The 25,041-nt window shown below is 42.3% G+C and overlaps 1 protein-coding gene across 1 annotated transcript; it reads right to left on the reverse strand.

The window, feature by feature from the left end:
• Nucleotides 1-3,823: 3,823 nt before the first annotated feature.
• On the reverse strand, nt 3,824-22,321 carry MGST1 (microsomal glutathione S-transferase 1). The gene is made up of 4 exons (XM_042469082.1): nt 22,160-22,321; nt 10,996-11,145; nt 9,531-9,625; nt 3,824-7,463 (listed from the first exon to the last, which is right to left on the reverse strand). The coding sequence occupies exons 2-4, from the start codon at nt 11,119-11,121 to the stop codon at nt 7,217-7,219; spliced, it is 468 nt and encodes a 155-aa protein (XP_042325016.1). The 5' UTR covers nt 11,122-11,145; nt 22,160-22,321; the 3' UTR covers nt 3,824-7,216.
• Nucleotides 22,322-25,041: the final 2,720 nt, after the last annotated feature.

The raw sequence follows: 25,041 nt of genomic DNA on the forward strand, positions 1-25,041 counted from the left end.
GTGTGTGTGTGTGTAAATAATATAAATGCATCTTCCAAATTCAGAACAAAGCTAGTTATGACTATGGCGGGTTACAGATGGCCCTCTAGGGGCCGTTTTCCCACCGCCGCCATTCGCTGCGGAGGGAAGCCCCAGCAGCCAGACCGCGAGGCTTCCCTCCGCAGCGAAAAAGGAGCGCCGAAATGGCGCTCCTTTTGGGAACATGGAAGTGGCGCCACGAGGGGCGGAGCGCACCCTCGCGGCGTCACTTCCGCTGCGACACATCTGGACGCACAGCGTCCAAGACGTCAAAATGGCAGCGCCCATGTGGATGGGCGCCACCATTTACGATGCGTTCCGCGTGTTGGGGCCGGGGCGGGTTAGGAAGGGGCGACTCTTCCTAACCCTAACACGCCCCTTCCTAACCCTAACATGCACGGAGTGCGTCGTTAGTGGCGGTTTGTAACCCGCCACTGTAACTAGTACAAGACAAGCAGTGGAGGATAGCAGGGGTTGAAGATGTCTCATACATAATGTCGCCATGAGTCAGCTCAAAGACAGCTAACAGTAACTAGTATGTCCATTTGTCTGTAAGTTGATTGCAGAAATAACATCCTTTAGGAACAAGGCTATCATGGGCAAAGGCCAAGGATGATGACAATGAATAATCCAACACACCAGAAGCTAGGTTGAAGTACAAATAAATAATGCATGAATAAAAGTAAATGAATCAAAGTAAAGTAGGTGTGAGAAAGCTGTAAACCTCCAGATGTTGCTGCACTACAATTCCCATCACACTTGATTGTGTTAGTTGGGACTCATGGTAATCAGATTCCATTATTTGGAAGGCCACATGGAAAGGCTATGAGAGCCTTGAGTGAAGGCATGCCCATCTACTATGTTTTCTTATCAACCACAGAGCTTCGGATATTTTTAATGACTCCACTGGGAAAAGTGTGGCCTCCCTTACTAAGAATGAATCAGCATAACTGTGTTCCCTTCACTTACAAAAGATAAAAGAGGAGTGGTGATATCCGACAGAAGGGATGAAGAGAAGAGACAAGGTTTCAGGGTGCTGAAAATAACCGTTATACTCTTGAAGTTAGCCCAACACATTTTGACTTAGTAACATTCAATAGTCTTTTTCAGAGGCTGATGAAGTATGAAAGAAAGAAAAGGGATAATACATAAATAACAAAAATTGTAAGAGGAGACGAGTTGTAATTTGCAATATCCATTTTGTGTACATATATCTTGCATCAAGAGGCATGTCAAATGTCTCAATTTTAAAAATGCTCTTAACTGAAATAAATGTATACAGTACAAAGTATTACTTAGTGCAACTTTAAAACCAGCCGCAGGGATTTCAAAAAGAGGGCTTCGAGGTTGGGCCTGGCAACTGGTAGTTTCAGGAGGCAGAACATTATACTATTTTTTCCCTATGTGTACCAAGGATATCTTTATCATAAAAATTCTACAGAAGAGCAGAAAGTTAGGAGTTATGTGAAAACAGGTTTAAAGTAGGTGGACCTTTTCTTAAAGTAAGTGCACCTTTTGACCATAATTATGTTCCCTTTGCTTACAAGCCTTGTTTTTTTCTGAAACTAAAGTTAGATGTATAGGGCTTTTAAGAGTTGCCCCAGCAGGGATTTTAGGCATGTTGTGAAATCTAGTCTTACAAATCCTGCTATGAATATAATACATATGCCTCCAAGCTCAATGATTCAGTCTTGCTTTTTGTCTTGTGCATCAGGTGGTCCTTTAAAAAAAAAGACTTTAAAGTCTCAGTTCTACATTTGTTTTGAGCATATGTTCATTTTAAACATAACCAAAATTTTAAAAACCTTTCTGCTCTATAGTCTGGAAAGGAAGGCATGTTCATGGCAGACACTAGCCAGAACAATTAGCTCCTATCTGGTCAAATTGCAAACCTCAAAAAACCTATAGACAGTTTCTTTTAGTAGCACTTATCTTGACCACTCATAAATTCTTAATGAAAACTAGTAGAGAACTACCTGAACAACTTGGGGGACAACCAAAAAGTATTTAAATTAGTGATCTTCAACAGCTGGCCCTCCCTAACTTGAAATGGACCACAATGATTCCATCACCATTATTTTGAACTAAGGACTTTAACAGCTAGTTAAACAGATGGGCCAAAATAAAGCTGATTCGGGTCACTTTAGAGGTATGCTGTTTAAATGATGCATGCATCCTAAGAGTCTGGAAGCCACACCAAAGGCACCATCCAGTCCTAAGACTGGAGCACAGCTTTGGCGCAGCTTCCGGATTCTTAGGACGCATGCATCATTTAAACAGCATACCTCCAAAGTGATCCAAAGTAGCTTTATTTTGGCAATCTGTATGGGGCCACAGGTCCAAAACACACTGCAGAAATAATCCAGTTTGAGACTGTTTTAACTGCCCTGGAGCAGTGCTAGGGAATCCTGGGAATTATAGTTTATTGTGGTACCAGCGCTCTCTGACAGAGAAGGCTCAATGTCTCACAAAACTACAATTGCCAGAATTCTCTAGCATTGAGCCAGAGCAGTTAAACCGGTCTCAAACTGGATTATTTATGCAGTGTGTTTTGGACCTAAGTTAAACTAAGAGGAAAAGTCAAAGTTTTTGTTGGGTGGGAGAAAAGAGGAAATGGGAAGAAAAAAGAACAATCGATGTACAGTACAGATTTTTTTTAAACGGAAATAAACTCTAATCTGCTGGTTGGGTTAAAAGCGAGTCCCTGGTGTGAAAAGATGGCCAAGTAATTAACAGATGTTTCTCAACCAGGGTTCCCTGGAAACCTAGAATTATGCAAGAGATCATGATGGGGGAGGGGGGATTTAAACTGTAGATATAATAATTGTTATGCAGAGATCCCCTGAGATCCAAAAATTATTTCCAGGGTCCCTCCAAGGTAAAAAAGCTGGAATGGCTAGAAACTGAGATAAGCAGAACTGCATTTGCCTAGGAACGTCCTGGCACTGAGAGATCCCCAGCTTTTGCCCAGCTGATAAACAGGAATAAAGTGCCTTCAGTACAAGACAAAAAGGACACCTAGAAGAGAGGATAGTGGACTATGAAGGCCACAGTATAAAGCAGAGCCATATGGCCAGAAATCATAATCCTGAATGCTTAATTGGCCATTCTGCAACCAATGGAAAATATACATATATTTTACTCTGATTAATTTGGTAGATAATTATAGGATAAACGTTAATTGTAAAAACCTCTGGAAGAGCTGTTTTGGATACATATCAAATCTGGACAGCTGTGAGATCTGAATAACAAAGGCCTAATGCCAGTTCTGTTATTGTGGTGGTGGTGATGTGTCTTCATGTTGTTTCTGACTTATGGTGACCCCAAGGTGCACTTACCACAAGTTTTTCTGGGGCTGAGAGTACGACTTGCCCACAGTCACCCAGTGGGTTTCCATTGCTGAATGAGGAATCGAACTCTGGTCTCCAGGGCTATAATCCAAAGCTCAAACCAGTACACCAGTTCTACTTTATAAAAAAAGAAAATTGTTCCAAAGGCTAAACTTCTTAACCTGTGATAAAAGGCACACTAAACATTTTTTTAAAAGAAAAAAGAAGAGCTATATTAGACCAAGAAAATTTTTTGTTCCCTGTGTTTATTCCAGCACTTGGTTACAAACACCTATTTGCATCAAAGTCTCCTTTACAACAAGGCTTGGCGTTGCCTGAGATACCTTATTATTAAGGTAAATATTCTTCAAAGAATTCCATGATTTGAATCTCTGATTCATTGTGACACCCTATTTGCTGACTGCCGTAACAGAAAGGGGAAAGGAGGGGCAAAATAGCCCAAAAAATTCAAACACTTTTTTTTCTTTTTGCTCTTGTGTTTATTACATAGGCTTCAAAAAGAGATATCCCAAAATAGCATCTGTAGAAAATTACCATACATACATGCCATCAATAAACAGTTGTTGATTTGTTGCACATTAAAAGTCTTTAAAAACTTGTACAAGTGACTCCAATCATACCGAGGTTAGGCTATATGTGAAGGCAAAAGAAAAACATTTTGTTTCTTCAACAGTAATTAGAAAATGTTGCTCCCAATACCCAAAACTACTAGAAACTGGACTAAGAGCCAGCCTAAATTCATCCTAAACACCTGCAAAGCTAAGGAATATAAAACAGACTCTTACATTTTTTCTGAAAACTCATTCTACTAACCTCTGAGTGGCTTTCTGCAGTCACCTCAAAGGGCACATCTACCCAGGTAACAATTAACACAATGGATTTGACTGCATCTGCTCAACAATTCTGGGGATTTCATGTTCAAACAACATGGATTTTGAACTTTATTAGTGGGCTCAGGTGAATGTGTGAGGTGAAGAGAGGGCCACAGGTCTGGAATCAAGAATACAGTACATCCAACAGTGGCCACTCCTAAAAATACCAACATCTCAGGGAGGGCTTAATCACACTATACTATCAGCATTTGTTTCTCGTGTATTATGCTTGTTATCATGGCCTAAATCTAGAGGCTGATCGCAACTTCAGTAGACCCAATGAGTCCATGAAATAAATTAGATTTGATTTACCATTGGTTTAGTGAACCTAATGTAGCTATGCCAAGCAATTGGATCTATGTCCATTTGTTATAAAGATTTTGGACTTTCTCTACACCAGAATAAGAGAGAAAATGCATATTCCACCGTTATTTGCTGTAGGGCTGCCTCTTGGATTGAGAGGGGTCTCCTTTCCACAATGTTGGGGTTTTCTGGACTACTCTAGCATGTGGGTGAGTTGACACTATCATGTAGCTACCAGTGAGGCATTTTTTAACCTAGTGTGGAAAATACAAAACCAACAATTCTCAAAAATGTAGTCACCTACCACTTGGAAAAGTCAGCTACATGATCACACTTGAGAACTACAGTATCTTGATCCATCATACTAAGAATCCACCTAGTCCTCAATTTTGTTCCAAATGTTGCAACCATTTAAAAGGTCACAAGAAAGATCACAAAAGTGAAGCCCATCTCTTAGTATAGAGATGGGGAACATGCAGCCCACCAGATGCTCCAGGACTGCAAATCCCATCATTCCTTGGCAATACTAGCTGGGACTGATGGGAGTTACAGGTCTGATCTGCACTGCAGAAATAATGCAGTTTGACACCATCTTAATTGTCATGGACCCGTTCTATGGAATCCTGGAATTTGTAGTTTGTTGTGACACGAGAGCTCTCTGATTGAGGAGGCTAAATATCTCACAAAATAACAGATCTGAGAATCCCATAGCACCGATCCATGGCAGTTAAAGCAGTGTCAAACTGCATTATTTCTGCTGGGCAGATTAGAACACAGTTAACATTTATAATACAACCCAGGCCCAATTCATTGTTTGCTCCCAGTAAATTGCCATTGAAAATACATTGGATTACCTTATAATGTTTCTCTAGACATCCTAGCCAATAATGCCAAAAAATCTTAAATGTGGAAACTGAACACACACAAAACAGGTAAATCAAAGCAGCAGTCATACAGGAGGTGAAAAGAGCAATGAAATGAAAAATCGTAGCTGCTCTGAACAAAGACTGGTTTTGAGGAGATTATAGCTCAGTTACAGAGCATACTGGGATTACAAAAAGTCCAAATTTAAATCCCTGGTATCTCCAGCAAGGGCTAAAAAAGTCTGCTATCAGGGGAACCATGGAGTCACTACCAACTGGTGTGGATTAGAGGTAGAAGATTTGATGGCTGTAAGATGTTCTGGAGTAGAACTTCCGATTAGTCCCAGCTAGTATGACCAATGGTCAGGGATGTATAGTCCAAAACCACTGGAGGGTTCCAGGTTGGGGAAGACAGGTCTCAACAATACAATGGGGGTCTACAGATCGCCCCAAAGAAGCGGCTCCGCACCATCCCTTTCAGCGCTGGATCAGGGCCGTGCCAATCACACATCACAGCCCCAATCTGGCGCTTTGCCGGTGCTAAAAAGAATGGCAAAATTCCACTCCTTTTAGCACTGGCAAAAAGGCACCATTGTCACCGCGGCGGCAAGTTTTCAGTGCTCCTTTGGTGCAGCATGTCTAAACACTGCGCCAAAGGAACACCATGACACCCCTGGCATGTGGTTGGGCACTTGAACTGACGGCATCAGGGCAGCGTTGGGACATGCGGTGTATGGATGCCACGCCCCCACTTTGCCCTAAGGCTGGACTCAAATGCCAGTCTGTTTAGCCCCTAAATTACCTTCTGAGTTAGAAGATATCTCAGTATAAAGCTACCTTTCTGTAAAGTTGCTAACTCTTGAATCCGCTGGTAATCCCAACTAGAGCAGACATATTGAATCTATAAGATTTATATAAACATTAAGTCACCATTCAGTAATGAATTCAATGCATCTACGTAAGCTGGGAGTACCCACAGGTGTCAGGACTAAGTGTTAGTTTAAAGAAGTATCTCAACACAGCTATGTTGCCTGAAAGATGCAAAATATTTTAGTCTAAAAAGTAACCTTTCTGAAACAAAAACAGCTAAAGAAATGGGTGATTTTTATTGATGAAAGAGGGTAGGCAAGAGAGAAATATATTTGAAGAATCTAATAAAGCACTAGCTTTAAACAAAGTTCTGGCAAACCTGGATCCTTAGAACCTTATCAGGGGATTACTTGAACATATGTAGCTGCTTTATACTGATTTCACCATTGGCTACCACAGACCAGTTTCATTTGCTTTGGCTAGCAATGGGTCCCCCTGGTCTTAGCCAGATGTTTCTGCCAATACCTGCTGTATGATCTTCTCCTCCCACCCCTTTTGTTTTTTCTGGAGATGTCAGGGATCAAATTGGGAACTTCTGCATGCAAGATGTGTGTTGTTTACAGTGGTAAATAAGGCAGTAGCAGTGGACATATTCTCTTGAAAGGCCATTTGCTTACCGTTATCCAATTTTCCATGGAACATGCTCCTGCAGGACAGTATCAGAAATGTTCTGGGCCATACTCTCATTTCAAATGAGTGACAGTGAGGTTCAAAATGGCTGCCTAGCACTGAGCTGGTGCATCTGGTGGGGGTTTCTGGGAACAGAAGTCCAACAACATCTGGAGATCTATTGTTGAGGGCCACAGCTCTAGAACATGTCCTACAATGCTTAGCATACCTTTGGCAGATCTGGAAAATTAATCTATAAAAAAGGTTCTCTCAAAGGCAGAAACTTTGAAACCCACAGTGATTAGACCATGAGTGGAGGTTTTCTTTCTTATTATGTGCTCAGACCCACCATCACAAGCTTATACACCATTGAAAAGGTAACTAAGTACCCTGCAAACCAAGACAAAGCCCTGCAGGGTTGGGGAAGGGGTATAAGGTAGGCAATGGTGTGGAAAACTCTAGAACCAAAGAATATTCTGTAGTGCAGCAAGGCAGTGGAGAGGGAAACACCACTGAAAGAGTAGAAGAATCCAATGAAAAGAAATGGAACAATGTTCTCAAGGTCGTTGAGGTGGATTCTGGAAAATAAGAAAGAATGTGTTCACAGTATGACAGCATAAAGTGCCACATAAAGCAAACCCATAGCCAAATCATTCATCTTTCTACAAATCTGTACATATCTGAGACTTAGCATATATCTGCACAAAGCATACCAATACAACTTAAGGACATGAGTAGGAATTGAGTAGACCACCAGATGATGTTCAACTGCAACATCCCTCAGCCCTGGCCAGCATAGACAAAGGTAAGGTATCTTGGGAGCTGCAGTTCAGCAACACCTGAAGGGCTGTACAATTCCAACAGCTAAGTTTATGATGATGCAAGTTGTTGATGTCTAAATCATTCATTCATTTTAACACTATTTGATTATAACACTCAGGTCCTCTGGGAGGAATTTATTGCAGCCTATAAAAACTAGGCTGGCTGCAACCACCCAGAGGACCTTTTCCTCAACCGCCCCAAGATTACTGAACAGCCTGCAGTAGTAGATTTATTGTGATCAACTGATCAAACATAGGCCTAGGCATACAGTGGTGCCTCGGGATACGAAATGATCGGGTTACGAAATTTCCGGGATACGAAAAAGTTGGATTGGCAAAAACTGTTTCGGGTTACGAAATATTTTTTGGGTTACGAAATTCATTTCGGCGCGAAATTCAAATGCTGCAACGGAAAAGTGCTAACGGAAAAGTGTTTCGGGTTATGAAATTTTCGGGTTACGAAAGGAATGGCGGAACGAATTAATTTCGTAACCCGAGGCACCACTGTATATATTAATGTAAGGTAGTCATATCTATCCCAAAACACATTTCCAGAAGGTTTGGCTTCATATAAAGGCCTTGTACATAATATACGGTCTGGTTCTTGCAGTCCTTCCTATTTTATGGCATGTACTGTATAGCTATGGGGAGATACTTTCCTATTTTGTTTTGTCACTGTGTCCCTTCAAGTCCTTTCTTACCTATGGTGACCCTAAGGCCTATCACAGGGGGTTTCTTGCCAGAATTTGTTCAGAGGGAGTTTGCCCTTGCCTTCGTCTCAGGCTGAGTGTGTGACTTGCCCCTAAAGCCTGCCCCCACCACTTTCAGGTTGGAACAAAAGTACACTGCAATGATAAAAAGTAATAGATTTGTTTGACATTTTTTTATCCCAGCTGTTTTTTTAAAAAAAAAAATGCACACAGCTTATGGATAAAATCTGAGATAATTGCAGAGATCTCTCCTCATGTGGGACAATGAGAAGAAGGCAGCAACCACAGTTTTTAAAAAGTCAGTGATGAGAGGAGGAGGTTGTTGGCTCCAAAATAACGCCTGAATCCCTGGATTTAAGAGTATCCTCGTAGTACGGTTCCCTTATTATAAGGGATGTCCCTTATTTGTGGGCCAGAAAGCTTGTCCATTATTGGACTAGCAGGTGTCCCCTATTTGAGGGCTGGAAAGCTTTCCTTTTCATATAGACTGAACAAGATGCCCCCAAAAATATTTTGAAATGTGTGTACAGAATTGTATGCATCTTGTAATTTATGAATGTGACAATATGTCAGTTTTGCAGAGAAATATATGGGTAAGTTAAATGAAATCAATACTTTCATTTGCTATTTAGGCAGAGCACAAACTTGTTAACAGCTGCTTCCTGAGTGTCAACCCAGCATGACATGAATTCTGACTGTCCCTTACTGCTATTTTGAAAACCTAGCCACACTGCGACAAAGCCAAAGCACTAAGGAAGGGTTTACCAGTGCCTGACCTGCCACAGCACAGTTGATTTTTCAAGTCATTCCTCCAACAGTGTCTTGTCTGTGAGGACCATCTCAAAGCCAGCCACCTCCTTCTCCCATTTCTATTGCTGCTTCCAAGATGAGCATTGAGTGTGTCAAAACAATCATGTCATGGTCCACTGTATCAGCTGCTTACCACTATATGATTCTAGCCATTATCTACAACTGTACAAGTTACAATGCACCTACATCATAGATCTAGTTTACATAGATCTACAACAAACATGAGTTGGTGGAATTAAAATGTCCTATCTTGGTGCATGAGGATTAAAGATAATCTAATTGCCCTGGGAATCCCCTTAATTACCTGCGCACACGCTCCACATCTGGGTCAGTCCTCAAGAACTTTTTTGCACTCTCTCCTTTAGCAACTAAAGCTGTATCTTCGGGGTTAGCAAATGCCTATCAAGACAAGAGTACACAGAACAAAAGGCATGATAATGTGAAATAGCACCATGGTGAAATAGCACCTTGCCCTCAAGCAGACGGGTGGCTGGTAGCGGCCTCTGGCTGCTCCAACCACAAGTGCGACCTAAATGGCACAGGACTGCAATGATGAGATGCTGTGGTCCCGAGGCCGGCCACCACCACCATCTACAACAGAACACTAGCAAAGAGCACATTTTTGTGCTCTTTTTGAGGTTGGGTTTGGGCCGCCTTAGGCGGCTGCAGTGCACTTTTTGCCTGATCCACAGGATCATCTGAACACCATGCCCCCAGATCGGCCCAAAGGCGGTACTTTTGGCCCACCCATTTTGGGCCCTTGTTGAACAGGCTCTGCAGAAGAAGCTCCAAAAGAGCAGTGTCACTTGGCTAAACTTTCTCAACAATTCTCAAGTAGGCTCCCAGATTCAACAAAGCAAAGAAGTGTAGTAACAATGTCAGTGGTTTCCCAACTTGTTCTCAACCTTGGAGGAACCCTTTAAATGATTTTCAGGGAATAAAAATTATTATAGATAAAAATTGGTTAAAAACTTACCAATTCAATTTTTAAAACAATTTAAATAATTTCACTTAAACAGTATAAAATTACATTTTAAAAATACAAAATTTAAAGCATAAACATAGCAGGCACCCCAAAAAGAATCTTCCCTGAGAGTTATTACATATTAAAAGTCTGTTTGAACAAAAATATCTTTGCCTGCCATCAAAAGAACAGTAGGGAGGGGGCCAGCCTAGCTTCCTGTGGAAGACAGTTCCAGAGGGTAGGAAAAGCCACTGGGAAGCCTCTTTCTCTTGTGTCCTCACCAAGTAAGCCTGTGCTGGTGGTGGGACTAGAGAATCAGTATCTATTATTAACAGTGCAATACTGTGCACATCTTCTCAGATTTAAGTCCTGCAACCTCTGCCATTTTCCTGCTAAGCCTGAAGCTGGCAGCCAGAGAATCAGAAGAGAATCAGACAGATGTTAAGGCCTATCTCTAGCCCATGGCCAGTACAGACAGTCTCACCACAAAGCACTGCATGCACCTTCCAGAAGTATGCCACAGGGCTACCAAGAGCCAATACTGTTGTCCTGTTCTAACCTGGAAAACAAGTTTCATGCAGCACTTAGCTAAGTTCATTTCCAGACTACAAGCTCCCAGAATCCCCCAGACAGCACAGCCAACAGAGCATTCTGGGAGCTGCAGTGTAACAAAACAAACTTTTCTAAGCTCTGGTTTTAGACTGCTTTTTTCCCTCCTGTCGCAATGACAGGCAATTTTCTAGCTCAGGTCTCTGAAACCACAACTGGGAATTCCATCTCCAAACAATTTTTTGTCACTTCTCACCTTTTTCTTTCTTCTGAACATTCCTGTTAAGGCACTCATCAGCATCATTTTTACAATAAGAAGGACTGCATACCAAACAAACGCCACAGTCACATCGATATTCACTAATTCAGTAAGATCCAACATTTTGGCTGGTGATCTGCTGGAGACCTGAGACAGACAAGGAGAGCAGAAATGTTATAAAACACTAAGTGGCCAACATGTAACATGATAATTCTCCTAAGGCCTACAAGATTTTTATTTGTACTATATCTCAGTTTCAAAGTCTATCATCTTAGTGGAGTTTTGGATCATCAGTGATTCAGATTCTATCAAAGAATCAGTGAGGTATTATGAGATAATGCAGCATGTTCCAAGTACTGTAGTGTCATTTGTTTGTTTTTGTAATTGTGCTATTGTGATCCGATCCATATCGATTTCATACTGTTGTTTTGTCAGTCCACTTGGAATTGCTCGCAGAGCACCTGTCACCCTGGAACCACAATTGTTTTGTTTTTTGCTCAGAGACACCAAAACTCTCAATATTTCCTAATCTTGTCCTTATTTTGTCTTCAGTTCTGATGTTGTTATTATTGTTGGCAATGGTGACTGATATTATTGAATGCTCCATCTTCTGCCCTCTCACTCTCATGTTGCCAGGTATAAAGAGTGGGACCTCTCTGCAACTAAGGAATGGAGAAATCCCAGCTGTTATCTTTTAGCACAGCTTTGTTGCTGTTGTGTGCATTCAAGACATTTCAGACTTATGGAGACCATATCAAAGGGTTTTCTTGGCAAATTTGTTCAGACGGGGTTTGCCATTGCCAGCCTCAGAGCATGTGACTTGCCCAAGGTCACCCAGCAGAATTCAAATCATGCTCTCCAGTCATAACCCAATGCTCAAACCACTACCCCATGCTACCGAACAGCAATAGCAAGTACATTTCTATACCACTTATCAGTGCACTCAAGCACTCCCTAAGTGGTTTATAATGTGTAACCTAATTGCCCCCAATAAGCTGGGTACTCATTTTAGCAACCGCGGAAGGATGCCAGGCTGAGTTGACCCTGAGCCCCTGGCTGGAATTGAACTCACAACCTTGTGATTTGTGACTGAGTGACTGCACCACTGTGCCACCAGGACTCTCCAACAGGTAATGTGTGTGTCCTACATTCTGATATGCTGCAGGTAAGTCCAACTTTATTGCCATTCTGATACATTGGGTTGCAAAGATTGAAACACAACTACCCAAAACCTAACTACTGTACTTCTATATGTTCTGGTTGCCTTGAAACAGCAGCCTTCAATAAGCTTGGCTTTTGTCACCTCTCATATTGTGGTGGGACAAGCTGGGGCAATACAAATCACTGGGTGCTGTCACTTCACGTGTCAACAAAAGAAAGGAAAAAAGAAAAAAAAAGGAAGGAAGGAAGAGGGGGGGAAAAAAGAAAATGTGCAACCGTGAGAGCCATTCAGCAAAAAACGCGGGGCCCTTTTCACACTACAGTGGGCCCTCCACATTAGCTATGCAGGACCCCCATGAAAGTGGGAAAACTGCAAATAAAAAAAAACTACCGTGTTTTACAAGACAACTTTTTGACCCTCTAAAATTGGGTCAAAAGTCGGGGGCCGTCTTGTACGCCGGGTGCGCGCTCTGGGCCGCCAGCTTCTCAGGCCTCCGGAGGCCTGAGGAGCCGGCAGCCCCGCACCGGCTTCTAAGGGGACTCTGAAGCCCTTTAGAAGCCGGCACGTGCGCTCTCTGGGCTGCCGGATCCCCAGGCCTCCGGAGGCATGAGAAGCCGGCACGTGCATGCACGGCCAGCTGCCAGCTTCCAAGGAATAGGGGTCGCCTTGTACAGTGAGTACATCTTAAACTCTATTTTTTCATAATAAAAGTTGGGGGTCGTCTTATACGCCCGGTCATCTTATATGCCGGAAAATACGGTACTTTCTTTTTTACACAAGAGAACACCTCTCTAGGAATTTCTAGGTCCTCCGGCACAACTCTTTGGTCAAGATCTGACCACGTAATTGTGCTGGAGGACCTACAATTCTCTTTAGAAATCTCCAAGTCCTCCAGGAAAAGTTGCCCATAGAGTTGTGCTGGAAGACCTAGAGATTCCTAGAGAGAGCACATTATTCAAATCCGTGAATAATCAAATCCGCAACAGTAAAAGCCACAAATGTGGAGGGCCAACTGTACATTATTATAGCACTATTATTCCAGTTTAACGGCCATGGCAGCATCTTATGGGATCCTAGGATTTGTTGTAAGGTGAGGCATGGTGTAGTGGTTTGAGCATTGGACTATGATCCTGGAGACCAGAGCATGGGCCCAAACAGACAGGCTAAAATAAAGGTGCTTTGGGCTACTTTGGAGGTATGCTGTTTAAATGATGCATGTGTCCTAAGCGGCCAGAAGCCAAGCCAAAGCTGTGCTCTAGTCCTTAGGACTGGAGCACGGCTTTGATGTGACTTCCAGCCTCTTAGGACACATGCATCATTTAAACAGCATACCTCCAAAGTGGCCCAAAGCAGATTTATTTTGGCCTGTCTGTTCGGGCCCTATGGCGGGTTACAAACCGCCAGGTTGCGGTGGTCTCCTGCCGCCACCACTTGCGGAAGTGGTGCCGCAAAGCGCAAGGTGCGCTTTCCGGCGTCACTTCCGCCGTGACACGTCTGGACGATATGCGTCCAAGACGTCAAAATGGCGGTGGCCGTGTGGAATGGCCGCAGCCATTTTGTGCGTGCGGAGCACGTACTAGGGTTAGGGGGGTGCAGAAGCACCGCCCCTTCCTAACCCTCGTACGCACTCTGCGCGTACTTTCTGGCGGTTTGTAACCCACCTATGATTCCCTATTCAGCCATAGAAACCCACTGGGTAACCTTGGGTAAATTACACACTCTCAGAACAACATGTTCACCACCGTGAATCGCAAGTGATTTGAAGACATATAATAACAAGGAGGCACTATAACTCTCTGACTGAGAATTGTAAATTAATCTCCCTAAATTGTAAACCCCAGAGTTCCATAAAATTTAAAGCCCTGGGCTGTATTTTGCAAACCATGAAGCACTCCCCCCATCCTTATTCCCTGATTAAATTTAGACCTAAGGTCAGAGACTGCCATGCCACTTGTTTTTGTAAGAGCTCTCTAAGAGCCATTTTCACTGAAGAATTGGATAAGTGCTTTACATAATGCATATTTGATAAATATTTATATATTGTTTAATTTTGTATTATTTTTACTATTGCTACACATTGAGTCTCCCTTTTCCAGCATTCCAAAACTTTGTTCATGGGTGGCTGAGATAGTGATGCCTTTGCTTTCTGATGGTTCAATGTACACAAACTTTGTTTCATGCCCCAAATAGTTTTAAAATGTGGCATAAAATTATCTTCAGGCTATGTGTATAAGGTGTACATGAAACATAAATGAATTTTGTGTTTAGAGCTGGATATCTCATTACATAGATATATGAAAATACAGATATTTGACAATCCAAAAAAAAAAAAAAAGAAAAAAAGCCTAGAACCCCAAATACTCCTAGTTCCAAGCACTTTGGATGAGGAAAATCCAACCTGTAGTATTAACAGGAAAATATCTGAGTGGGATATTTTGCTGTTATACAATATGTTGCACAACATACTACTGGAATGGGCTTCTCCCATGGGTGTGTCAGCCGTGTTTTGCAGGCCTTTTGGAAAACTCAGATTCACATATTCTCTCTGCCTTTTCCTGAACTATATTCATGGGTTGCTAGTTTTACCTGAAGTTGTGGTTTTTACTGATTTTTACTGTCATCTCTTTACAATGCTTGGTGCCTTAGGAGGATTCGGCAGTTATAACATAGCCTGAAATATTTTCAATAGATAAAATTAATTTTAAAATTATACTAGTCTTGCAAAGAAGGCCAGAAAAGTTACTAATCTGTAAAAATTTATCTGAAATGCTTGGAACCAGAATTTTGGATTCTGGAAAAATTTGCATATGCATAATGTATCTCGGAGATGGGACCCAAGTCTAAACATGTAATTCATTTATACAGTGGTACCTCGGGATACGAAATACCCAGGTTACGAAATTTCCGGGATACGAAAAAATCCCATAGGAAATAATTGTTCCGGGTTACGAATGTTTTTTCGGGTTACGAAAAATTTTTTGGTGCTTTCGGCGCTATTTCACACGGAATCGCGGCTTTTCCCCATTAGCGCCTATGGCATTTCGGCTTACGAAGGCTTTTCGGGTTACGAAAGCGGCCGCGGAACGAATTAATTTCGTAACCCGAGGGAGCACTGTATTTCATATACATGTACATACATATACATATATACACATGGCCTAAAGGTAATTTTATGGACACCATTTTTAATAATTTTGTGCATGAAACAAAGTTTGTGTACACTGAACTGTCAGAAAGCATAGCTATCACTATCTCAGCCACACATAAAAAGAGTTTGGGATTTTGGAGCATTTTGGATTTTGGAATCCCAGAAAAGGAAGACTCATCCTGTAGTAACTTGCCAAAAAGTGACAGAGGAGAGATGGAGCGATTCATTTTTATGCTAGGTCCAGTGAAGGCAACCTGATATACCTCTACACCAGTCTTCTCTCTTGCCTGCATGGAAATTCTGATCATCTATAGTGACTTAATATACCAAATAGCATAGACTTTCCTGAACCTCTTTTTCCATTTTCTGTGTATAAAAGGTGAAACTTTGGAATCAAAGAGATCAGTAACCAGAGCATAGGTACAAAAAGGTGTGGCCCTTCTATAATCAAAACTCAGAAGAGATTTCTTCACAGGCCAAACAGGTTGCACCACTATTTTCAGAGAACAAAAAAGCCTGAACTTTGAGACAACCAAACTAATCCCCAGGAGCGGTGTGGAAATCTCTTCTTGTGCAGGGTAAAAGATGTGCACCTAAGATATCAAAGAAGGAAAACAATAAATGAAGTTGGGAGATAAGCACTGCAAGCCTAATTGCCCAAGTCACTCTCACTTAATTTTGCAGTGCAAAGGGATCTTGCTGCACCTTTGACATTAACTGTGCCAAAGAGGTTGTAGCATAAACTTTAGTACACTTGGTTTACTTTCTCAGATACATGAAGTGCATCCACACTACACTAACCTACACTATATATTCCCTACAAGCCACCTACCATTGGCCTTGCCTGTGCTCATTTCAAACAAAATGGCCACACAGCACAGGTTGCATTGTTTCATATCCATTTTCACTTTTTAGCCACCAAGGCTACACCCGCAATGCAGAAATAATCCAATCTGACATTGCTTTAACTGTCATGGCTCAATGCTATTGAATTCTGAGAACTGTAGTTTGTTGTGGCACCAGAGCTCTCGAGGTGGCTAAATGTATCACAAAACTACAATTCTCGCAATTCCATAACACTGAGCCATGGCATTTAATGTGGTGTCAAACTGGATTATTTCTGCAGTGTGGATGCAGCCACAGTGAACAATAGTGGGTCTTTGGTATGCGCTGGGGTTTGCTTGCAGGACCCCCATGGATATCAAAATCTGTGGATGCTCAAGTCCCATTAAATACAATGGTATAATAAAATGGTGTCCCTAATATAAAATAGCAAAATCAAGGGTTGCTTTTTGGAAATTGTATTTTTAAAAATATTTTCAAGCTGTGGTTGCTTGAATCTGTAGATAAAAATCTGTGGCTACGGAGGGCAGAATGTATTCAGAGGCAGCAACTTAGCAAGCTGATCACCTTTACAAACTTTTGAAATCCATCTGCTCAAAAAACATTGAGAAAAGCTTAGGAAATAAAGAGCTTGTGAAAGTTACTGTTTGAATTACAACTTCCAGAATTCTGTCACTCAAAAGTTTTTCTTTAGGCTAAAAGTGCCAGAGTCCTATCCTTGCAAAAAATCTGGCCATTCTAGCTGGGGATTCTAAGAGCTGAAGTCCTAAAGGGCCTGAACACAGGCCAAAATAAAGCTGCTTCAGGTCACTTTGGAGGTATGCTGTTTAAACCATGCATATGTCCTAAGAGGCTGGAAGCTGCGTCAAAGCCACACTCCAGTCCCAAGGTGCTGGTGCAGCTTCTGGCCTCTTAAGATGTGTGTGTCAAATTAAATAGCATACTTGCAAAGTCACCTAAAGCAGCTTTATTTTGGCCTGTCTGTTTGGGCCCAACAGATGTCCTTGGACAGAGCCTTGCACCTAGGTGACCAGATATGATAACCATCAAGGAGGACAAGGCACCACAAAATGTAGGACATTCGAGAAAAATGTAGGGTATTCCAAAATAAAAGCTAAAAAAACTCATATGAATTTAGTCAGCCCTTCTTATACATGGATTTTTTATACACAGGTTCAAGCATCCAAGGTTCCAAAAAAAGTATAAATTTCAACCTTGATTTTCCATTTTTATAAGGGACACTATTTTGCTATGCCATTATATTTAATGGGACTTGAGAATACATGGATTTTGTTATACACGAGGGATCTTGGAACCAAACCCCAGCGTATAACAAGGGTCCACTGTACATACTTGTTACTTAGTCATGCCCAAAACAGAGGACGTTTTCTCCTGGATAGAAGGTTGAAATGTAGGACCTATCCTGGGAAAGGAGGACATCTGGTCACCCTTCTAGCACCTTTCCCTTTTGCTCAGAGGTGGTGGGAAGCATTACAGAGTAGATTTTGGGTTAGTGCTAGAGATCACCAAAATTTGAATTGTTATTTTTAACCCATAGAGGCCCACATTTTGAAGTTTTTGTCCCAGATACTGTTGTTGTTGTGTGCCTTCAATCGCTTCTGACCTACGGCAATCCTAAGGCAAACCTATTACAGGGCTTTCTCAGGCTGAGAGTGTGTGACTCACTCAAGGTCACCAAGAGGGTTTCTGTGGCCAAGTAGGAGATCAAACCCTGGTCTCCAGAGTTGGAGTCCAATGTTCAAACTATTATACCACACTGGCTCAGCTCCTATAGTTATTCCAGTTTATGGTGACCCTAAGGCCATACCATGGGGTTTGCTTGGCAAGATTTCTTCATAGGAGTTCTGGTGGCGCAGGGATTAAATGCCTGTACTGCAGCCACTCACTCAAAACCATAAGGTTGCGAGTTCAAGACCAATAAAAGGACTCAAGCTTGACTCAGGCTTGCATCCTTCCAAGGTCGCTAAAATGAGTACGCAGATTGTTGGGGGCAAATTAGCTTACAGTTGTAAACCGCTCAGACACTGCTTAGGCGGTATGAAGCAATATATAAATGAAGCTTGTTTGTTTATAGGAGGTTTACAATTGCCTTCCCCTGAGGCTGAGAGTGTTTGACTTGCCAAAAGTGAATCCAATGGGTTTCATAGCAGAGATAGGAATCAAACCCTGGTTTCCAGAGTCGAAGTCCGACGTTCAAACCCTGGTTTCCGGAGTTGAAGTCCAACGCTGGCCATAAACCAGAGCATTCCCATTGAGAACTAAATGACTTTGCAGCACACCATAGACAAAGTTGCTGTTCTTATCTGCAAATACACCACTTCGAAAGTCACCAAGAAACAGCCTTGCACAAGTAGTAAAACTTTTTTAAATCTCTCATCAGCTCCTCAAAAATCCAACTGCTGGGAGAGTGCAGCTCCAGAAGGAACTGGGGAATGTGGGGAGGAGAGGCCAAATAATTTACATTTCGTCAGACTTGATTGAAGTGTGCTTATAAAAATAAATGCAATTCACTCAATCCTACTCACGTCAAAGGAGAAAGATGTCTTTCTCCCCTCCCTTCTCCGGCAAATGCATCTTTTTTAGGGGAAAAAAGATTAACCGCATTTGCCGCTCCAACGTAATTGATTTAAAAGGGAAATTAATGAATCTTCAGCACTTGGGAAGTCAATCATTCACTACTTTGCAGAAAAAGAGTATTAATGTTAATGTTATTAATGGTAATAACCAACACAACACAAGACACCTCGGAAAGATGCAAATAAATGTACACGGCTGCCTGGCCTAGGAACGTTTCAAGGTGGTTAATAGGTCCTACTTTAAATTTATATTTTCAGCACCAAAAGGGGATAATAAAATATAAAGTTTGGCAATGTTCTCGACTCAAAGCATGCACATTTCTTCTCTTAGAGGACTAGGAAAACATTGGAGGAGTAGGAAAACACTTCGCACATTAGCAAATGTTTAGCAATTTAGGATTGGGGAAATAATTGCATGAAATCACTGGAGGGGGGGGGGGAGAACCGCCCGTTTTTTTTAGAATATTCCTCGCAAGTATTGTATAGTGAAGCCCCATGTTCGGACTAAAGCATCAAACATCAGATTTGAATGGTTTTTTTTCCCTTATTCAAAAAGAGCCTTAGGCAGGGTCTGCTGCCACATTGCTGAATTAGTCCAGTTTGATACCGCTTTAAACTGTCACAGTGTTTAGCAAATATGAAGTCGAAGGCATTCATGGTGAGCATCCATAGTTTTTTGTGGGTTTTCCAGGCTATGTGGCCAAACGTCAGGAAGAAACTCTTCTAGAACATGGCCACATAGCCCGAAAAACCCACAAAAAATTATGTATAGCAAATGTTTGATGCTATGGAATCCTGGGATTTGCAGTTTACAGTGTCACCAGGATTCTCAGACAGAGAAAGCTAAATATCTCACAAAACTGCAAATTCCATAGCACTGAGCCATGGCAGTTAATGTGGTTTCAAATTAGACTATGTCTGCAGTGTGGATGCAGCCATAATGCAGGAATAATCCACTTTGAGACCACTTTAACTGCCTTGGCTCAGTGCTAGGGGATGCTGGGAACTGGAACTTTTTGAGACACTGAGCCTTCTCTGTCAGAGAGCTCTGGTACCACAATGGATTAAAGTTCCCAAGATTCCCTAGCATTGAGCCAAGGCAGTTAAAACTGTCCAAAACTGGATTATTTCTGCAGTGTGTTTTGGACCCTAGTGACCTTTCATCTTCGCTGGGAATCCTGGGATTTGTAGTCTGTTGTGGCAGCCAAGCTAAATATCTCACAAAACCACAAATCTCCAAATTCCATAGCACTGACCCAAGGCAGTTAATGTGGCATCAAACTGGATTATTTCAGTAGTGTGGATACAGCCATACTGAGCAACAGCAGACCCTTAGTATCCGCTGTGGTTTGGTTCCAGGACCCCCATGGATACCAAAATCTGTAGGTGCTCAAGTGCCATTAAAAACAATGGCCTAGTAAAATGGTGTCCCTTACATACATTGGAAAAATCAATATTTTTTTCTATTTTGACAGAGAAGGCTAATTAGCTCATTACTAGGGAATCCTGGGAACTGCTGGTTATTGTGGCACCAGAGCTATCTCTGACAGAGAAGCCTAAAACAACAGTTCCCAGAATTCCATAACATTGAGCCAGGGCAGTAAAAGTGGTCTCAAACTGGATTATTTCTGCAGTGTGTTTTGTAAGGCTGCATCCACACTGCAGAAATAATCCAATTTGACACCACTTTAAGTGGCATGGACCAATGCTAGGGAATTCTGGGAACTAGTTTTGTGAGTTTTTCTTCTCTCTCTCTCTCTCTCTATATATATATATAGAGAGAGAGAGAGAATAATGCATATAGTAATATATGTGTGTGTGTGTGTACACACATGTGTTATATATATATAGTACATATACACACACACTATATATATATATATATATATATATATATACTGTACACCCATGCATACACACACACACACACACACACACACACAATTGTCCCTCCATATTCACTAGGGTTAGGGGCACAAGACCCCTGTGAATCTGGAAAAACTGCAAACAACTAAAACACCATGTTTTTACTGAGAGGACACCTCTCGAGGAATCTCTAGGTCTTCCAATGCAACTCTGTGGTCAATATCCAACAGACATTGACCACAGAACTGTGCTGGAGGAGTTACAAATGCCCAGTGGAGTGTTCCCTCTAGGCATCTCTAAGTCCTTCAGAGTTGTGCTGCAGGGCCTAGATATTCCTAGAGAGAACAGATTAATCAAATCCAGGAATAATCAAAGCCGCTAAAATCAAAGCTGCAAATATGGAGGGATGAGTGTATACATACACACATATGTATTATATATATATGTGTGTGTGTGTGTGTGTGTGTGTGTGTACACACACACAGGGGACGTTATCAGACAAGGGAAATTGGAAGTATAATCCAATGGCAACCCGAACACAATCATGGGGTTTCACATTATTGCGTGATAGACTACCACACATAATTTCGGGCAATGGCAAGCTATTTTCGGGCAATGGGAAGCCAATTTGAATGCAATTCGAATTCACATAAATTTGCTGAACTAGCAAATTCATGTTAATGCGTTCTGGCCCCACTTTCTTTTCATTCGAAATTAAGAGAAAATCCTCCCATGTGATAAACTCCTGTGTGACACACACACAAAAGTGGCGAGAGAGAGGGAGAGCGCGAGAGACACACACACACACACACACACACAATAGCCCACAACACACACAGAGACACACATCAATGGAGAGAGAGAGAGAGAGAGAGAGACAACCACACATGAGAGATAGACCTGGAGAGGATACATGACTGACGCCACACACCAAGCAGACAGAGAGACCGACACCTGATAGATAATAGCTACACACAAGACAGTATATCTATATAGAGATACCACACACATGACATTATATATAGATATACACACCACCACACATACATATATATATACACACACACACATACATTATATATATATACCACACACATAACCTTATATATATATACACCACACACATCATTATTCTTATATATATATATACACACACATACTATATATATATATACTACACACACATTATATATATATATATATATATATATACACACACACACACACACACACACAACATTTCACGTGCTTTCGTTACAGGCCAAGGCAAGATCCCATTCCCATTGAGCCCTGGCTGTTAAAAGTGCTGTCAAAGCGGATTAATCCCTGCAGTGTGGATGCACAATAATATCCCAAATCACCCCCCCTAAAAAAATAAAAACCCAGAGAACCCACCCCAGAGGCAGAGATAGTCAAGAGAGAAGCTGAGGCTGAGAGAGTGTGACTGGCCCAAGGGATCCCTCCGCCCAAGTGGTCCTAACCTGAACCCAAGACCCCCCCCCCCAGCACCAGGGAGGCCTCCTCCCAAGCCTTGCAAAAGCCCACCTTGCAAATGGCTCTGGATTCTTGCAAAAGGAGCCCTTGCAAAACAAGGGAGTCTTGCACAAAGGAGAAGGGAGTCTGGGCCCCTTCCTCTTCTTCTTCCTGGCTGCTCCTGACTCAGGAAAACTAGGGCTCCTGGAGGCCTCTTCCCGCCCCTGACCCTGCCCCGAGTTGGGTAACGCGTTCCCACGAACACGCCTCCGAGGCTGCCTCCTCCAGTCCTCCTCCTCTTCCAAGCCTCTCTCTCTCTCTCTCTCTCTCTCTGTCTGTCTCAGATTCCAATGGCCTTTGCTCCATTTTCCTCCCTTCCTCTCCCCTCCTCTTCCTTAGGCTGCTGCTTCTTCTTCTCCGTCTGCACTGCAGAATTAATGCGGTTTGATCCCGCTCTCACTGCCCCGGCTCCATGCTAGGGACTCCTGGGGTTCTGCAGTTTCTTTTGCAGCTCAGTTGAAAGGCTTTCTCAGGGGCCACCACAAACTGATTCCAGGATTCTCCAGGGCGGGGGTTTAAAGCGGGCTCAAACCGCATTCATCCTGCAGAGTGGCAGCTCTTGTGACTTGGGTGCAAAAACACACAGCGGGGATAATCCAGTTTGAGACCGCTTTAACTGCCCTTTGGATTCAGTGCTAGGGAATCCTGGGAATGCTGGCTGGAATGATGGGAGCTGCAGTCCAACAACATCCAGAAGACCGCATTTGGTTTAATTGGTGTCAAACTGCCTTATTTCTAGAGTGTAGATAGACCCCAAACTACTCACATGTCACTACCATACAGGATCCTAAGCCAAGAATAATAAGAGAATAAGAGTAATAAGGCACCAAAAGCATCTGAGGAAGTAGACTTAGGTCTATGAAAGCTCATGCTGCCAACTACATTCTTTCATGATTTATGTGGGTTTTTCGGGCTATGAGGCTGTGTTCTGGAAGAGTTCTTTCAGATAGAATCATAGAGTTGGAAGAGACAGCAAGGGCCATCCAGTCCAACCCCATTTTGACATGCAGGAACTCAAAGCATGCCCATTGACAGATGGCCATCCAGCCCCTGCTTAAAGACCTCCAAAAAAGGACTCTAATACTCTCCAAGGGAACATGTTCCACTGTCAAACAGCCCTTACTGCAACAAGTTCCATCTGGAATCTTTTCCTGGAGCATCCATTGTTCCAGGTCCTAGTCTCTAGAGCAGCATACCTCCAAACATGACCCGAAGCAGCTTTATTTTGTTCTCTGTGTTCGGGCCCTTAGCTTGCATCCCTTGTTCCAGGTCCTGTTTTCTAGAGCAGCAGAAAACAAGCTTGCTCCCTCCTCAATATGACATCCCTTCAAATATTTAAACAGGGCTATCGTATCACCTCTTAATCTTCTTTTCTCCAGGCTAAACATCCCCAGCTCCCTAAGTCTTTCCTCATAGGGCATGGTTTCCAGACCCTTCACCATTTTAGTTGCCCTCCTCTGGACACACTCCAGTTTCTCAATGTCCTTTTTGAATTGTGGTGCCCAGAACTAGACACAGTATTCCAGGTGGGGCCTGACCAGAACAGAATACAGTGTTACTATTACTTCTCTTGATCTAGACACAATACTTTTATTGATGCAGCCTAAAATTGCATTGGCCTTTTTAGCTGCCGCATCGCACTGTTGACTCATGATCAACTTATGGTCTACTTGGACTCCTAGATCCCTTTCACACGTAGTTTCATTCATGCAGGTGTCTCCCATCCTATATCTGTGCATTTCATTTTTCTGCCCTAAGTGCAGTACCTTACATTTCTCCGTGTTGAAGTTCATTTTGTTAGCTTTGGCCCAGCTTTCTAGTCTATTCAGATCATTTTGAATCTTGATCCTTTCTTCTGGAGTATTAGCTACTCCTCCTAATTTGGTGTTATTTGCAAATTTGATAAGTATGCCCCCAATTCTGTCATCCAAGATAGTGTCAAAGGTGCTACAAGATCTCTCTACGTACTAATTCTACAGACTAAAATGGCTATACAGTATCTTTGAACAGATTTCCTATGTTTCAAAATGATATCATGGAGCAGACTGAAACCAGCTACTGTTTCAAACACTGAACCTGAAAAGCACCTCTGAGCATGTGAAGGGGGCCTTTTCTGATGACAAAATGTATTGTAGAGGACTCTGTAAAGATCACTTCTGACACATGCAGCATGTCTTTGTTTGGAAGCATACAGTTTTATCTTTGGAGGGGGCTTTTTATCTTGCAGAAAGCAGAGAAAGAACAGCCATCACATTTAAGTTCTTTGAGCGGGGGATGAAATTTTGGCTAGATCAGTCAGTTTCTGGCACGGCCAGCTGGCGACCTTGCACAAGGCTAAGTCACGCAAGCAGCTGGCAAGTGAAGAGTGTGTGGACCGTGCACATCCCCGTGTCATTTTTGGCACATGACAGCATGATTGACAGGTTACTTCATCCTCCCAGAAGCATCCAAGTCACAGCTCTTGTCAACACACATATTCTGTATCGGCACCAAGCTGTTTGGAGTAAGTTGAGCAACCACACCAAAATCAAGAGCTAAATTCACACAGCCAGTGTGACTCAGCAAGCCATCAGGCTAGGTTTATAATGCTGGAAAGGAAAGATTTATGGCAGGTCACCTCTGCCCTGAATATTTCTACATACAGTCAGCCTTCCATAGCCCTGGATTTTTTATTTTTTGTTTTATTTATCCACTGATTCAAGCATCCATGGCTTGAAAATATTTTTTTTAATTTGTAAATTAAAAGTAAATCTTGATTTTTGCCATTTTCTATACAGGATGCCATTTTACTATGCCACTGTAATTAAAGGGACTTGAGCATCCACAGATTTTGGTATCTACAGAGGATCGTGGAACCAAACCCCAGCAGATACCAAGGGCCCACTGCATATATA

This window comes from Sceloporus undulatus, chromosome 5 (genome assembly GCF_019175285.1).
Source record: "Sceloporus undulatus isolate JIND9_A2432 ecotype Alabama chromosome 5, SceUnd_v1.1, whole genome shotgun sequence".
Lineage (NCBI taxonomy): Eukaryota > Metazoa > Chordata > Lepidosauria > Squamata > Phrynosomatidae > Sceloporus > Sceloporus undulatus.